This window comes from Oncorhynchus nerka, linkage group LG28 (genome assembly GCF_034236695.1).
Source record: "Oncorhynchus nerka isolate Pitt River linkage group LG28, Oner_Uvic_2.0, whole genome shotgun sequence".
Taxonomy (NCBI): Eukaryota; Metazoa; Chordata; class Actinopteri; order Salmoniformes; family Salmonidae; genus Oncorhynchus; species Oncorhynchus nerka.
Window position 1 is genome coordinate 13,369,202 of NC_088423.1, and position 16,613 is coordinate 13,385,814.

General features: G+C 44.5%; 2 protein-coding genes across 2 annotated transcripts in view; one reads left to right on the forward strand and one right to left on the reverse strand.

The window, feature by feature from the left end:
• The first annotated feature begins 421 nt into the window (after positions 1–421).
• LOC115112882 (class A basic helix-loop-helix protein 15-like) lies at positions 422–10,176 on the forward strand. Its single transcript, XM_029639911.2, has 2 exons — positions 422–603; positions 7,934–10,176. Exon 2 carries the CDS (start codon positions 7,974–7,976, stop codon positions 8,547–8,549), a length of 576 nt encoding a protein of 191 aa, XP_029495771.1. The 5' UTR covers positions 422–603; positions 7,934–7,973; the 3' UTR covers positions 8,550–10,176.
• Positions 10,177–10,325: 149 nt separating this feature from the next.
• LOC115112881 (tectonin beta-propeller repeat-containing protein 1-like) overlaps positions 10,326–16,613 on the reverse strand; it is a 34,364-nt gene continuing 28,076 nt past the window's right edge. Inside the window, 6 exon segments of the mRNA XM_029639908.2 lie at positions 10,326–12,278; positions 12,466–12,585; positions 12,728–12,834; positions 12,959–13,051; positions 13,343–13,478; positions 13,582–13,756. Of these exon segments, the coding sequence (XP_029495768.2) occupies positions 12,102–12,278; positions 12,466–12,585; positions 12,728–12,834; positions 12,959–13,051; positions 13,343–13,478; positions 13,582–13,756 (808 nt within the window). The 3' untranslated portion in view covers positions 10,326–12,101.

Below are 16,613 nucleotides of genomic sequence, written 5' to 3' on the forward strand. Positions count from 1 at the left end.
TTTTGTATTTATTTATTTTTAACCTTTATTTAACTAGGCAAGTCAGTTAAGAACAAATTCTTATTTACAATGACGGCAATATACTTGTATGTGAATTTATTTATACTTTTACTTTTGATACTTAAGTATATTTAAAACCAAATACCTTTAGGCTTTTACTCAAGTAGTGTTTTACTGTGTGACATTCACTTTTACTTGAGTCATTTTCAATTAAGGTTATCTTTACATCTACTCAAGCATGACAATTGGGTACTTCTTCCACCACTGCATTTATGCAACGGCTTCACTGTGGGCACAATCAGAATGCGGATAAGATCAGGACAAAGGACGCATGTTAGACCAGGTGTAAACGAGGCTTTTGGTAGCGCAGGGCACAGATGACCATGTCCGGAGTTGGAGCGCACTACCATTGGCTAAGCGAGCGCTACGTGTACATTACAGCAGCAACAGGTACCTCACATGTTTACAGTTATCTTCATCCTCGGAGTGGAACCTCAGACGCTTCTACCACTTAAGCAAAACGTGCATTCTGAAGATATTATCGATGTTCCATGGTGAAAACTATTCTTCTACATACAGGGGAATCTTACTTTCACTTGAAAGGTAAGTTAAGTTTCAATTTGTTGTCCATTCCATTTTTTCTTCATAGAAATCCAATGAAGTTATATCAATTTAAGACATTCACAGTTTTTTCAACTATTCAAATCAAAATAGCATTTCTTACTGAAAAACATGATATAGAGTCCAGTCCGTAATTATTGGCACCCTTGGTAAAGATTAGCAAAAAATAAAAATAAATAAATAAATAATACAAATACTGAGCTATATTGTATGCTCAAGAAAGGAGGAAAATGTGATTATTTTATACTAATACAATTGCTCAGAGAAAGATATTTTGTGTAACAAGTAATATATATATATTTAAACAATATGATTGGTATGCTTGTTTTCAATAGATTTCAATACCTCACCTATCGAGGATAACTGCACTGAGCCTTTTTCTTACATGTTTTATGAGATTGGAGGACACATTGGGAGGGATCTTAGTCCACTCCTCCATACAGAATCTTTCCAGGTCCTTGATATCCGTGCACTTATGGACTTTCCTTTTCAATTCAAACCACAGGTTTTCAATGGGGTTCAAATCCGGAGACTGAGATGGCCATTGCAAAATGCTGATTTTGTGGTCATTTAACCATTTCTTTGTGGCTTTTGATGTGCGCTTGGGGTTATTGTCATGCTGGAAGATCCACATTGCTAAACGGCATTGGCACTTGGATTAGAATCTGTGCTATGGTCAGATGACATTAAAACAAGAGCTCTTCGGCCACGTGTTACTGGGCAGCTCGGGCCCGGGTTTCCCTTTGTAATCCATAATAGTTTTCAAGCCCTGCCACATCCGACGAGCGTCAGAGCCGGTGTAGTAGGATTCAAACATTGTCCTGTATTGACGCTTTGCCTGTTTGATGGTTCGTCTGAGGCTATAAGCAGGATAAAAAATATTAAAACATACAGTGAAGCCGCTCATCATTTACCATGCATTCAGTCATCTAACAGACTCACATCCAGAGTGACCCAGAAGGGAACATCGACAGATCTCCCACCAAGTCAAAACGGGGGCTCGAACCAGCGACCTATCTGCCACCGGCTATGCTTCTAACCGCCAGGCCACCAACCATCCAATATCCCCCCACTGTTCCCCGAGAGCTGCACCTCAACCATCCCGAGAACCACGCCCCCACCCCGAAAAAAACAACAACCTCTCCCTCCATTCCCCAACCCCAAACCCTCCCAAGCCACCGTCCCCCAATGCATCATCAATCAACAAAATGAACAAAAGAGCAAAAAGAAAATGTGTACACACGTACAAACACCTGCTCATCAACAGCCTCAGGCAAACAATCATTGGATGTAACAGCATTGCTCCTCAGCATCATTCAAACATTTCTTATAAGCGTCTGGATTAGTGTTCCGCTCCATGTAATCCATGACTTCTGGTTGGGATATGTACGTACGGTCATTGTGGGGATGACGTGGGGACACTTATTTATGAAGCCAGTGACTGAGGTGGTATACTCCTCAATGCCATCGGATAAATCCCGGGAACATATTCCAGTCTGTGCTAGCAAAACAGTCTTGTAGCGTAGCATCTGCGTCATCTGACCACTTCCGTATTGAGCGAGTCACGGGTACTTCCTGCTTTAGTTTTTGCTTGTAAGAAGGAATCAGGAGGATCGAATTATGGATAGATTTGCCAAATGGAGGGCAGAGTAGAGCTTTGTACGCGTCTCTGTGTGTGGAGAAAAGGTGGTCTAGAGTTTTTTTCCCTCTGGTTGCACATGTGACATGCTGGTAGAAATGAGGTCAAATGGATTTAAGTTTGCCTGCATTAATGTCCCCAGCCACTAGGAGCGCCGCCTCTGGATGAGCATTTTCTTGTTTCCCTATGGCCTTATACAGCTTGTTGAGTGTGGTCTTAGTGCCGACATCGGTTTGTGGTGGTAAATAGACAGCTACGAAATATACAGATGAAAAGTCTCTTGGTAGATAGTGTGGTCTACAGCTTGAGGTACTCTAGCTGAGGCGAGAGATCTAAGATCCCTCCTTATGTGTTCTCTAATTTCATATAACGTTTTAGAAAAAGGCTCAGTGTCATTATCCGCAATGTGAGGTATTGAAAGTGATTGAAAACAGGGTTGCAAATCATTTTGACCTCTATATTTAAAAAAAAATGTTTTTTACTTGTTAAATAAAATTTGCCATATGTATGTTGTTTGTATAAAAATATTATCAATCTAACCTTAATAATCTTTTCATAATAAGCAAAAGCCTAAAAGTGTTACTTTGTTACCCAACTCATCATCACAATGAAATAATACTGAATGTATAATTTCTGTAAATACTACAGTATGTAGTTGGTTTTATGCTGTGAAAAAACTGTTAGAATAACTTGCTGTATAGCAGAATAGCCCCTTGCAGTGATTTCACCTGTTACCATATTACATGAATGGCGTCTGATGAAGCATACCAGTAGGCCAACAGCCTTCACACAGACACATGATTTCACATCATAGATAGCCTATATCTCAGACAGGTTTACTGTTAATCTCACACAGTGACCTGCAATTTAAAGGAGCAATCTGTGATTGCTACATCTGCGATTGCTACATGCAACTGTCGTACCCCATCAGAATCCAAAATATATGCTTGTTTTACTCAATTGTTTGTAAACGATTTAATTGTAAACCAACAATGTATAGTCTCAAGGCATGTTTAAAACTATAACTGTGATATCATGGATGGTCCTTGCATTCATAGCTCTGTTTATGAATTTGAAAGTGGTAACATTTCTTCAGCGCCAGCCCTCAGCTGTTTACCAAATCAGTGGCGGGGTGTCGCTTTGTCGTTTGAAGTGCAGATTTCCCCTTTAAGTTATGAGATGGAGTACACAAGGGTAAAAACTCTCTCCCCAAAATTGTGCTGTACTTTTCTGTCCCCTGTCTGTATTAAAAGAGCGTAACCTTGAGTTGGGTATTATCTGGAGGCCTGGGTAACCTACAGTAGGATAAGACAGGTGGAGATTACATTATAGCATTTTCACACACTGGCTGATTAGATAGACACTGTATTTTTACATTTTTCTTCACGTCAAAAGAAAATACATCTTCATTTAAAACTGAATAAAAACAATTCTAAAAAAGCCATATTTCTGACTTATTGTAAAATAACATATATAACTCATCATTAATCATCATAAACAGCAGGTTTATTTCCATTAGCTAATTACAATGTAATTACAGTGTAATCAGCATTTCACGGTGAGGTTTACACTTGTTGAATTCGGCGCATGTGATGAAGTTTGATTTGATTTTAGAACTTGGGTTTGTCAATTCGTAGTTGTTTTTCTGAGTAATAAGGACTCAAACTCAAGTACCCCCTGTATAGTTTTATTTAAAAAATAAAATCCCCTTTATTTAACCAGGTAGGTCAGGTAGGCCAACTGCGACCTGGCCAAGATAAAGCAAAACAGTGCGACAAAAACAACAAGAAAGAGTTACACATGGAATAAACAAATGTACAGTCAATAACACAATATAAACATCTGTATACAGTGTGTGCAAATGAAGTAAGGAGGTAAGACAATAAATAGGCCATAGTGGTGAAGTAATTACATTTTAGCAATTACAAATGGAGTGATATATGTGCAGATGAGGATGTGCAAGTAGAAATACCGGTGTGCAAAAGAGCAGAAAAACAAAAACAAATATGGGGATTAGGTAGGTAGTTGGATGGGCTATTTACAGATGGGCTGTGTACAGCTGCAACAATCGGTAAGCTGCTCTGACAGCTGGCGCTTAAAGTTAGTCTCCAACTTCAGTGATTTTTGCAATTCGTTCCAATCATTGGCAGCAGAGAACTGGAAGAAAAGGCGGACAAAGCAGGTGTTGGCTTTGGGGAGGACCCGTGAAATATACCTGCTGGAGCACGTGCTATGGGTGGGTGTTGCTACGGTGACCAGTGATCTGAGATAAGGCAGAGTTTTACCTAGCAGAGACGTATAGATGACCTGGAGCCAGTGGGTTTGGCAACAAATATGTAGCGAGCACCAGCCAAATAGACTGCATCCAATTTGCTGAGTAGAGTGTTGTAGGCTATTTTGTAAATTACATTGCCAAAGTCAAGGATCGGTAGGATGGGTATGTTTGGCAGCATGAGTAGAGGCTTTGTTGCGAAATAGGAGGCTGATTCTAGATTTAATTTTGGATTGGAGATATTTAATGTGAGTCTGGAAGGAGAGTTTACAGTCTAACAACACCTAGGTATTTGTAGTTGTTGTCCACATATTCTAAGTCAGAACCGTCCAGAGTAGTGATGCTAGTCGGGCGGGCGAGTGTGGGCAGCGATTGGTTGAAGAGCATGCATTTAGTTTTACTAGTGTTTAAGAGCAGTTGGAGGCCACGGAAGGAGTGTTGTATGGCATTGAAGCTCGTTTGGAGGTTTGTTACCAGTGTCCAAAGAAGGGCCAGATGTATACAGAATGGTGTCGTCTGCGTAGAGGTGGATCAAATAATCACCCGCAGCAAGAGTGACATCATTGATATATACAGAGAAAAGAGTCGGCCCGAGAATTGAACCCTGTGGCACACCCATAGAGACTGCCAGATGTCCCCGATAACAGGCCCTCCGATTTGACACACTGAGCTCTATCTGAGAAGTTGTTAGTGAACCAGGCGAGGCAGTCATTAGAGAAACCAAGGCGTTGTGTCTGCCGATAAGAATATGGGGATTGACAGAGTCGAAAGCCTTGGCCAGGTCGATGAAGACGGCTGCACAGTACTGTCTTTTATCGATGGCGTTTATGATATTGCTTAGGACCTTGAGCGTGGCTGAGGTGCACCCGTGACCATCTCGGAAGCCGGATTGCATAGGGGAGAAGGTATGGTGGGATTTGAAACGGTCGGTGCTCGCGTTGTTAACCTGGCTTTCAAAGACTTTAGAAAGGCAGGGCAGGATGGATATAGGTCTGTAACAGTTTGGGTCTAGAGTGTCTCCCCCTTTGAAGAGGGGGATGACCGTGGCCGCTTTCCAATCTTTAGGAATCTCAGACGATACGAAAGAGAGTTTGAACAGACTAGTAATAGGGGTTGCAACCATGGCGGAGGATAATTTTAGAAAGAGAGGGTCCAGATTGTCTCGCCCAGCTGATTTGTAGGGATCCAGATTTTGCAGCTCTTTCAGAACATTAGCGGTCTGGATTTGGGTGAAGGAGAAGTGGGGGGACTTGGGCCAGATGCTGCGGGGGGTGCAGAGCTGTTGGCCGAGGTTGGGGTAGCCAGGTGGAAAGCATGGCCAGTCATAAAGAAATGCTTATTGAAATTCTTGATTATCGTGGATTTATCGGTGGTGACAGTGTTTCCTAGCCTCAGTGCAGTGGGCAGCTGGGAGGAGGTGCTCTTATTCTCTTTACAGTGTCCCAAAACATTTTGGAATTAGTGCTGCAAGATGCACATTTCTGTTTGAAAAAGCTAGCCTTTGCTTTCCTAACTGACTGTGTATATTGGTTACTCACTTCGCTGAAAAGTTGCATATCGTTGGGACTATTTAATGCTAGTGTAGTTCTATCTTGATGGAAAATGTTGTAGTTGGGGATGGAAATTTCAGAATTTTTGGTGGTCTTCCTAAACTAGGATTCAGACACGGCTAGGACATCAGGGTTGGCAGAGTGTGCTAAACCAGTGAATAAAGCAAACTTAGGGAGGGGGCTTCTGATGTTAACATGCATGAACCCAAGGCTTTTATGGTTACAGAAGTCAACAAATGAGAGCGCCTGGGGACACACAGGGCCTGGGTTAACCTCTATATCACCAGAGGAACAGAGGAGGAGTAGGATGAGGGTACGGCTATAGGAAATGGTCGTCTAGTGCGTTGGGAACAGAGAATAAAAGGAGCAGATTTCTGGGCATAGTAGGATAGATTCAGGGCATAATGTACAGACAATGGTATGGTAGGGTGCGAGTACAGTGGAGGTAAACCTAGGCATTGAGTGACGATGAGAGAGGTTGCATCTCTGGAGGCACCAGTTAAGCTAGGTGAAGTCTCCGCATGTGTGGGGGTGGGACAAAGGGGCTATCTAAGGCATGTTGAGCGGGACTAAGGGCACCGCTCAAAATAAAACAATGAGAGCTGCCCTAAACAACAGTATACAAGCCATATTGACATTAGAGAGAGGCATAAAGCAATCACAGGTGTTGATTGGGGGAGCTAAAACAACAAAGTGTAAGACAACAACGGATAAACAGCTAAGACAACAACAACGGGTAAATGGCGATGAATGGACAGAGAGGGTCAGTTAGCTACACACAGGCCTGTGTTCGAGGCTGGGGCCAACAGATAAACAAAATGAAGTACAGTGTTAATGAACAGTCCAGCAGGCATCAGCAGTGTAGTCGAGTGATCATAGGGGCCAATGAGCAGCAATAGATGAAACAGGGAGCCGTTAGGTAGTCGTTACTACGCTAGGCGAGTGGGAGACACAGCGTTCAGAAAGCTAGCGGGCCGGGGCTAGCAGATGGGTCTTCACCGACATCCACAACGCAGAAGCCAGTAGACCAGTCGTGTTGGATCGGCGGGGCTCCGTGTCGACAAAGGGTCCAGGCCAATTGGCAAGAGAGGTATTGTAGTTGGTGTACTTCGTTGGCTAGCTGGGAGATGGGCCTAGCTCGAGGCTAGCTCGAGGCTAACTGGTGCTTGCCTCTGGACAGGGGCGTTAGCCACAATAGCCACTCGGTAGCAGCTAGCTAGCTAGATCCAGTGTAATGGTCCAGAGCTTGCAGCAGGAATCCGGTGATGTAATGGAGAAAAGCAGTCTGATATGCTCAGGTCTGATAGCACGCTGTGCAGACTGGAAGGTATTATCCGCGCTAAATGGCTGGTGTCTGAGCTAAACGTAATGACCGCCAGCAGTAGCTAACAATGACTAAATAGCTAGTAGCTAATTAGCTGGCTAGCTTCTGATGGCTTGCCTCTGATGGAGGTTCCAGTTATAAGGTCTAAAAAAAATTGCAGATCCGTACCACATTGGATGAGGCGAGTTGAAGAAAGGTATATTTAATTCGAAAATGGAAAAAAGAGATTGAAATATATACAAAAAATGAAATAAATGATATATATAGCCTCATTATTGTTATTTTATTATTATAATTTTTAAAAACTTTAGTTAATTTAGTAAACATGTGACAAATAAAATTTGATTGGATGATTTGATTTGAGAGTAGAAGGGGAAAATGGTGGTCAAAAAGCATATTCCAATTTGAGTATTTAAACTAATCTGTAACACTGTAGCCCTCAGGGCAAAGGCACTGCCACTTGTTTGCTTATCTCTTCCTTGACAAGTCCTTTCTATAACCAGTTGTTGTTTCTGTTGTCTTCCAAGGCTGTTGTGAGGAAGAGGGGTAACTAAATCAGGCTGAAGGATGAAGTCTAAAGGGAAGGTCGCTAAGTCATGCAGAAAACCCTGGACCGAGCCAGACCTGGACCTTGAACCAGAGAACAGAGAACCAGGCACCAGCGAACAGGAGGGCTCTGAGGCCTCGGTCCGTATTGGAGGCTCCTGGAGAGGCGTTCTGAGGGGCGGGGACCGCGAGCGAGGCGGAGGCGGTGGCACCACCCACGGCCCCCACAGACACAGACGGTCTCACAATAGCAACAAAGAACGCAACGTCCGGCGGCTGGAGAGCAACGAGCGGGAGCGCCAGCGCATGCACAAACTTAACAACGCCTTCCAGGCTCTTAGAGAGGCCATTCCACATGTCAAAATGGACAAGAAGCTCTCCAAGATCGAGACGCTGACGTTGGCTGAGAACTACATCAAGTCCCTGACCTCCATCATCCTGGGGATATCTAGCGCCCGCCTGCCTCCTGGTGAGACACCGACAGAGGCTAGCGCTGCCAGACTGCTCCAGTGTTACCAGCAGCACCTGGAGGAGGATGGGGATGAGAGCCTGTCTCAGTTCCTCACCCAGATCCACAGCTTCAGCCAGGAGAGCTAACAGCTAGCCTCAGTTACTCACCCAAATCCACAGCTTCAGCCAGGAGAGCTAACAGCTAGCCTCAGTTCCTCACCCAGATCCACAGCTTCTGCCAGGAGAGCTAACAGCTAGCCTCAGTTCCTCACCCAGATCCACAGCTTCTGCCAGGAGAGCTAACAGCTAGCCTCAGTTCCTCACCCAGATCCACAGCTTCTGCCAGGAGAGCTAACATCTAGCCTCAGTTCCTCACCCAGATCCAAAGCTTCAGCCAGGAAAGTGAATAGCCAGCAGGTGCTAACTCCACAGCCAAAGAGTTGAAGCATCCAGGCTTGACTTGGGGAACGAATCTCAACTGAAACCCTATCTACCATATTGTACACTGCTACTCTACTTATGACCATGGCCAAAAGTAGTGCACAGATTGGGGAAAGGGTGTCATCTGAGATGCAGCCTTATACTCCGACAAACTAGTGAGCTATAGTGACATACCTGACCATGCACAAAATGGAGCACACAGGAAGGTGAGGTGATTTGGAGCACTGTACCCTTGACATTCATTCTCAGAAACGTAATGGTGGAGTACAAGTGAAGACAGACACGGGCAGCCTGTGGACTATGTCAGATTAGACAAAGGCCTAGCCAGAGCTGTGACAGACAGAATCCCCAAAGGACCATGATATAACTTCTAGAACAGGGGAACTTAAAGTTCATCTCACGTGGGATTCTGATTCTGAGATGTGGTGAGAACCAAATCAAAGAACATTCCAGCGCCATTTAATCTGTTTCTTTATTTTTTTCTGTCATTTTTCCTAGCTGGTGATTAACTGTAGTTACCTGATTGGTCAGAAATGTAAAATAACTGATTGTTAAAGTATAGTTCTCCAGCATACACTGTAGCCCACAGGGGCCCAAGCTGTGTATATAGGACAGGCCACCCCTGCTGTAGATAGGACAGGCCACCCCTGCTGTAGATAAATAAATGTTTTCAACCTTTTAGGAACAATGTTTTCCCTGCTGAGCACTACCTCTGGACACAACAGTCACATACAGGACAAGGATATGCGTACCTATACTGGTCCCACAGACTGCCTCTCGACACAACAGTCAAGTACAAGACAAGGATATAATTCCCTATACTTGTCCCACAGACTTTAGTCAAATACTGTACTGTTTAAGGAAGGGAAAGAATACACACTGTAATTTAAACTAAGTGTAAATTATTAATAACATATTTGTATGTATATATTTTATTTGGGGGTGGTTGACACAGTTATTAAATTGCAGAGTGGAAGACAGGTAGGTGGGACATACAGTTTGAATGGTTGGAGCAGGGAATTGAACTCATGCCTCTGGTGGGAAGAGGAAGCCAGCAGTGTTATCGCTAGACCACAGGATCTACACAGAGCCAAATGTGTACATGTCAAAATGTACAGTATGTGTTGACCAAGTTGTTTTACCTCCATGACCCTATGGTATCTTGTGTTTTTATGGTTCTGGGACATGGATGTCTGTAGCTCAGTTGGTAGAGCATGGGGCTTCCAATGCCAGGATAGTGGGTTCAATTACCACTTGTACACAGAAAGTATGCAAACATGACTGTAAGTTACCTGGAATAAATGCATCAGCTAAATGACATATTTTATTAGAACAGTGGTGTGTGTGTGAAAGGTGAATGTAATAATGATGTTGCTCTTACAATGTGTGTTTGAATGATACTTCTGTAATATCTTTGCAATCCTGAGTTCTCCTGAGACTCCAAGAAAGTGTGAATTGAAAAATGTAAAACGAGAATCTTCCTTATCAATAATGACATTTATTGAGAGGACATTGACCATGCACACTATTAGAAGGAATACATATATAGCTCAATAACACCCTTGTTGGATTTGGAACAGTACCGGCTTATAGTATTCTATTTTACACCATAATCAACAAAAGCAATGGAATCCTCAAGTGAAAAGTCCGATAGACTGATGATTTTCATGCTATGGTGTACCCCCTTCACATCCCAACCTATACGTGTCCCTCCTTTAGGATAAATCCTGTACTGTAGTAACAGCAGTATGTACTCAGTGTCATTATCAAACAATGCACTTGTTGTATTATGAACTGCCATAGGAAGATAAAGTGACAGTATTCACAGATATACAGTTTTCTGGACAATGAATGATTTGTAGTTGCAGTATATCAGTCACTATTGGATCTTCATCTTTCAGTTACAGCAGTAAGATGAATGAATGCCCAAATGTGATAGTTTCAGCCTTTATGGTTTAAAGATAATAGTTCATGTGACTTAATATGACTGATATTTTATGATTTTTATATATCAACGTACAATAACCCAACCTTGAAATATCACAATGAAAACATTTATACTATACTCGTATTCAGATTTATAAAAAAAATATATATATGTTCTTTCCACCAACCCCTTCACGTGTGTTGGCTGCCAGTCACGTGTGTTGGCTGCCAGTCACGTGTGTTGGCTGCCAGTCACGTGTGTTGGCTGCCAGTCACGTGTGTTGGCTGCCAGTCATTACTGCTAAAATCATAGGAGGTGAAAAATATGCAGATAATGGTGTTAAAACTCTTATTTTCCCGAGAAACAAACAAATGAACTTTTAAGCCTTTCAAAGACATCATTTTTCAAGCAATTCACGTTTTTTTAATGAAAATAAGAATATGTACTTTCTTTTCAAGAGTAACACAAAATTGCTATAGAAAAAACTGTCCCCCTAGGAACATGGACATACAAACTCTTCACTGTGGCCATCACAGATACAAACCATTCAGGTGAAAGGCATATAACTGTAAAAGCGCCATGTGCTATCAAAGGATTCATAACCTAAATGATTCTCGGTAAATAAACCATTCATGTTTTTGTTGTGACTCCAGTGGAATCTCTACGTTACCAGCAGGTACAAAGTAGGAAGTGTAGTAACTTATTGGAACAGAATCAGTAAAAACTACTGATCACCCACCTTCACAGAATCATACATCGCCCACTTTCACAGAATCATACATCGGCCCAATAACATTGAATACCCCAGAAAACACTTCTTACGTTATATTTTAAAAAGTTAAACCTATCACCAATATAACATAAACAAAACATCTATTCACATACAGCACTGTATACACCTACACACAGAAACAAAAACAGTCAACTAAACAATAACAATAAATAAAACAAAAAGTTATCTTAAGACCACAGATTTAAATAACAATGATGCAATGTTCGAAGACTGAGTCACACAGTTTAAAAATGACTAGTGCTCCATGTGGGAAATGTTGAACATGACCTGCTAGCTGTGAAGAGAGAAGGTGATTGGCTGAGTCAAGCTGAGGGCACAGAGCTAGGGTTCAAAGGTAATTGAACACAACCAGGTGATTGGACAGAAGAAGAGTTTGACTTCAGACACTTAGAGGGTGAGGCTGGAGCCATGAGCTACAGTACAGTGTGGATGGTGGAGTAGTTGCATTGGGGCTTTTGTTTTGTAGCGAGAGTTGGGCTGAAGACAGAACAGAGATACAGTGTCCACTGGCAAATACTCTATGTGTGTGTGTGTGTGTTTAACACCTGACAGCGTTCCCGTTCTCCTCTGTGTTCCTGAAGGAGAGCGGTCTGCGGGGTGGATGGGTGCGGAGGGGGTCCGTCAGGGAGGCGGTAAGGGAGGGTGTCAGGGAGGGCATACGGACACGGGGAGCCTCGAAGGAGTTCCCTCTCACAGTGATGTGGTCCCAGCCACCCTGAGGAGAGAGAGGAAGATAAGAATAGAGGGAGAGACAGAGAGAGAGAGACAGAGAGAGAGACAAAGAGAGAAAAAGAGAGAGAGTCAGACAGCCCTCCCACCAAGAAAACCTTTCCATTGAAAGTCATTGGTGTCTCAGAAGCAGGTTGGTGAGTCAGGGTTAGAGGTAAGGTTAAGGGTCTCACCCCGATGCCATAGTCCCACGACTGTCCCTTTGGCTCCATGGGCTGAACCCCCAGACGGTGACAGACTGTCCCACAGCTCAGACTGTGGCTGCCTTGCACCTTGTCAGCTATGATCCACACCTACACAACAACAACGAGAAGGGTTGAGTTACTCAACACAGTGCAATGTCAAGAAGTTAGAATTTTGAAAAAAGAGGAAGTCATTATCATTCATTACTGCCAACAACAACCACCCAGTTTTTAGATTGTAGGTTCTGCTCACCTGGTCCAGAGGTCCTACGGAGACCTTGCGTACATTGTTAGAGATGTGTTCCCATGACGATCCCTGGGGGCAGCTAGGAGTCAGGCCCTGTCTGAACCACAGGTTACCTGGATGGGGAGCACCAAATGAAAAGCATGACAAAAAAAAAAGAAGAGATGGTTCAACTAATAGACGTCTGACAATAATAAAGGTCCATGTCATAGTCAGTCATGACATTCTCGTCTGTAGTACCATGTTGATCCACTGTGTAGACTGACGTCCTCCCTACAGACACCTGTTGGAGCTTCTGCCTGACTGGAGAGGGGATGTGGTACCAGCAGTCTCCTACAGGGGGCAATAGTACATTAAACAGCCAGTGATTAGAGTCTTCTCTCATCATTAGGTCCATCTCTGTGATAGGAACCAGAACTCAGAGAGAGGTAAGCTCCTCCCGAAAACAAACATTGATCTATTACTGTAAAGCACTTTGTGACAACTGCTGATTTAAAAACAACTTCAGAAATACATTTGAGTGATTTGACTGAACTGTTGATTAGCAGTAAGACACACAGGACTGAAAGGAGAATCCCTGGGTTCTGTCAGAGACGGTGGGTTCTGCGTGATTCTCTGACTGACCTGAAGGGCTCTGTGCGGTCACGGAGCCCCTGTAGAAAGCAGAGCCATCCCTGGCAATGGCCCACACCTGGTTGGCCCCACCAATGGAGATAGACTTAAAGGGCTGGTCTGTGCCCACATGGAGCCATGACGTCCCCTAGAAACACACGCAACCACTTCTGTTATCAACCACAATGTCTGTGTATTCATGGTGGACTTGTGTGTTGTATGTTTACATATTGTGTGTGTGTGTGACTCACAGCAGGCGTCAGTAGGGTGACTCCCAGTCTACAGAGCACGTCTCCCTTGTTACTGATGGCCCACAGAGGGATCGGCTCAACAATGCTCTGAGCTCCACACGGGATGATGGTCACGTCACTCAACGGGATGGGTGGGACTTCCTGCCACGGCCCTGTGGTGGTCAGTTTACACTTCCTGTCAGAGGAAATACAAGGATTGTTCAAATAGGAGTTAAGTCACACCTAGACCAGTGTACCAACAGTTGAATTAGGTGTGTAAATACTGGGCTGGAGCAAAAACATGCACTCCCTGTGGGTCTCCAAGACCAGGATTGAAGAACTCTGCCCTAGACACTGATCTAACATCAGTTGTTGTGTTTCCTTCCCCCAATGGTTAAGGTTAGGATTTAGGTAGAGTAAAGCTGATCCTAGATCTGAGCTTACGGGCAATTTTTCCCCCAGAGCTCAAACCTCATCCAAGATGGCGTAGCAGTCGGACGTGTGTTTTGTCTTGTCCCGTCCTGTATAGTGTAAATATAGTTTTTCCTCGTTTTTTTTCTGTATATATTTCGTACATATTTTAATCTCACTTTCCAACTACAGGCTGAATATACTCTCCTGCAACCCGCATCACCCAATGTGGTACGGATCTGCTTTTTCTATAGTTTAGAATCGGAACCCTCATCAGAAGCTAGCCAGCTAACTAGCTACTAGCTAGTAGCTAGCCACTGCTAGCGGTCTTCAACGCTAACGAGGACACCAGTGCGACATCTACCCAAAGCATATCAGACTGCTTTTTCTGTACCACATCTCCCGATTCCTACCGCAAGCTCTGAACCTTTACACCGGATCATCGCAACTAGCTAGCTGCAATCCGAGTGGCTACTCCTGGCTAACGTCTCTGTCCCAGAGCAAGCACCAGTTAGCCTGGAGCTAGCCTCGAGCTAAGCCCATCTCCCGACTAGCCGAAGAGGTCCAACAATACCTATTTTGCCAATTGGCCTGGACCCTCTACTGCCGACTCGGAGCCTCGCCGATCCATCACGACTGGTCCGCCGACATAATCGTCCGAGGGGGTTTCAACAGGCTTTTCCGCTGCGACATCGCCAAAGATCCATCTGCTGGCCAAGGCCCGCGAGCTTTCTGAATCGCTGTATCTCCAGCTCACCGCATGAAGAGGAATAAACAGACTCACCCCATCGCGACGTCCCCCAAAGGTTAACTCTCTAGCCCTCGCTATCTCCCTGCTTGCTAATTCGGCCTGCTAACGGCTAGCTTGTCAAGCTCCGGTCCGCTAACTGCTACCTTGTCTAGCTCGGTCCTACGAACTGTTAGCTTGTTAGCACAGGCCTGCTAACCGTCTGAACCACCGCGTCCCAATCACTCTCTGACCCCATCTCTTTTTGATTTTTAATTTGTTTATACCTTCCGGAAACCTGCCTCACCCAATGTGATACGGATTCGCTATTACTTTTACTCTTATTTTTATTTTTATGACACACTCAAGAACCTCCAGACGCTAACCAGCTAACTAGCTACAAGCTATTTAGTCATTGTTAGTTTTTTAAAAACCTGGATAACACTCGCCAGCCCAGCCTCCCTGCCCATCCACCGCTGCCCCCTGGACACTGATCTCTTGGCTACATAGCTGACGCACGCTGGACTGTCCATTAATCACGGTACTCCTTTCTGCTTGTTTGTCTTACCTGTCGGCCCCGTTGCCTAGTCAACGCCATTTTACCTGCTGTTTGTTGTGCTAGCGGATTGGCCTCGCCTACTGTTTTTAGCTAGCTTTCCAAATTCAACACCTGTGATTACTGTATGCCTCGCTGTATGTCTCTCTCAGATGTCAATATGCCTTGTATACTGTTGTTCAGGTTAGTTATCATTGTTTTAGTTCACAATGGAGCCCCTAGACCCACTCTGCATACCCCTGTTACCTCCTTTGTCCCACCTCCCACACATGCGGTGACCTCACCCATGACAACCAGCATGTCCAGAGATACAACCTCTCTCATCATCACCCAGTGCCTGGGCCTACCTCCGCTGTACCCGCACCCCACCATACCCCTGTCTGCGCATTATGCCCTGAATATATTCTACCATGCCCAGAAACCTGCTCCTCTTATCCTCTGCCCCCAACGCTCTAGGCGACCAGTTTTGATAGCCTTTAGCCGCACCCTCATACTACTCCTTCTCTGTTCTGCGGGTGATGTGGAGGTAAACCCAGGCCCTGCATGTCCCCAGGTACCCTCATTTGTTGACTTCTGTGATCGAAAAAGCCTTGGTTTTATGCATGTCAACATCAGAAGCCTCCTCCCCAAGTTTGTTTTACTCACTGCTTTAGCACACTCTGCTAACCCTGATGTCCTTGCCGTGTCTGAATCCTGGCTCAGGAAGGCCACCAAAAAATTCAGAGATTTCCATACCCAACTATAACATCTTCCGTCAAGATAGAACTGCCAAAGGGGGCGGAGTTGCAGTCTACTGCAGAGATAGCCTGCAAAGTAATGTCATACTTTCCAGGTCCATACCCAAACAGTTCGAACTACTAATTTTGAAAATTACCCTCTCCAGAAATAAGTCTCTCACTGTTGCCGCCTGCTACCGACCACCCTCAGCTCCCAGCTGTGCCCTGGACACCATTTGTGAATTGATCGCCCCCATCTAGCTTCAGAGTTTGTTCTGTTAGGTGACCTAAACTGGGATATGCTTAACACCCCGGCAGTCCTACAATGTAAGCTAGATGCCCTCAATCTCACTCAAATCATCAAGGAACCCACCAGGTACAACCCTAACTCTGTAAACAAGGGCACCCTCATAGACGTCATCCTGACCAACTGGCCCTCCAAATACACCTCCGCTGTCTTCAACCAGGATCTCAGCGATCACTGCCTCATTGCCTGTATCCGCCACGGAGCCGCAGTCAAACGACCACCCTCATCACTGTCAAACGCTCCCTAAAACACTTCTGTGAGCAGGCCTTTCTAATCGACCTGGCCCGGGTATCCTGGAAGGACATTGACCTCATCCCGTCAGTTGAGGATGCCTGG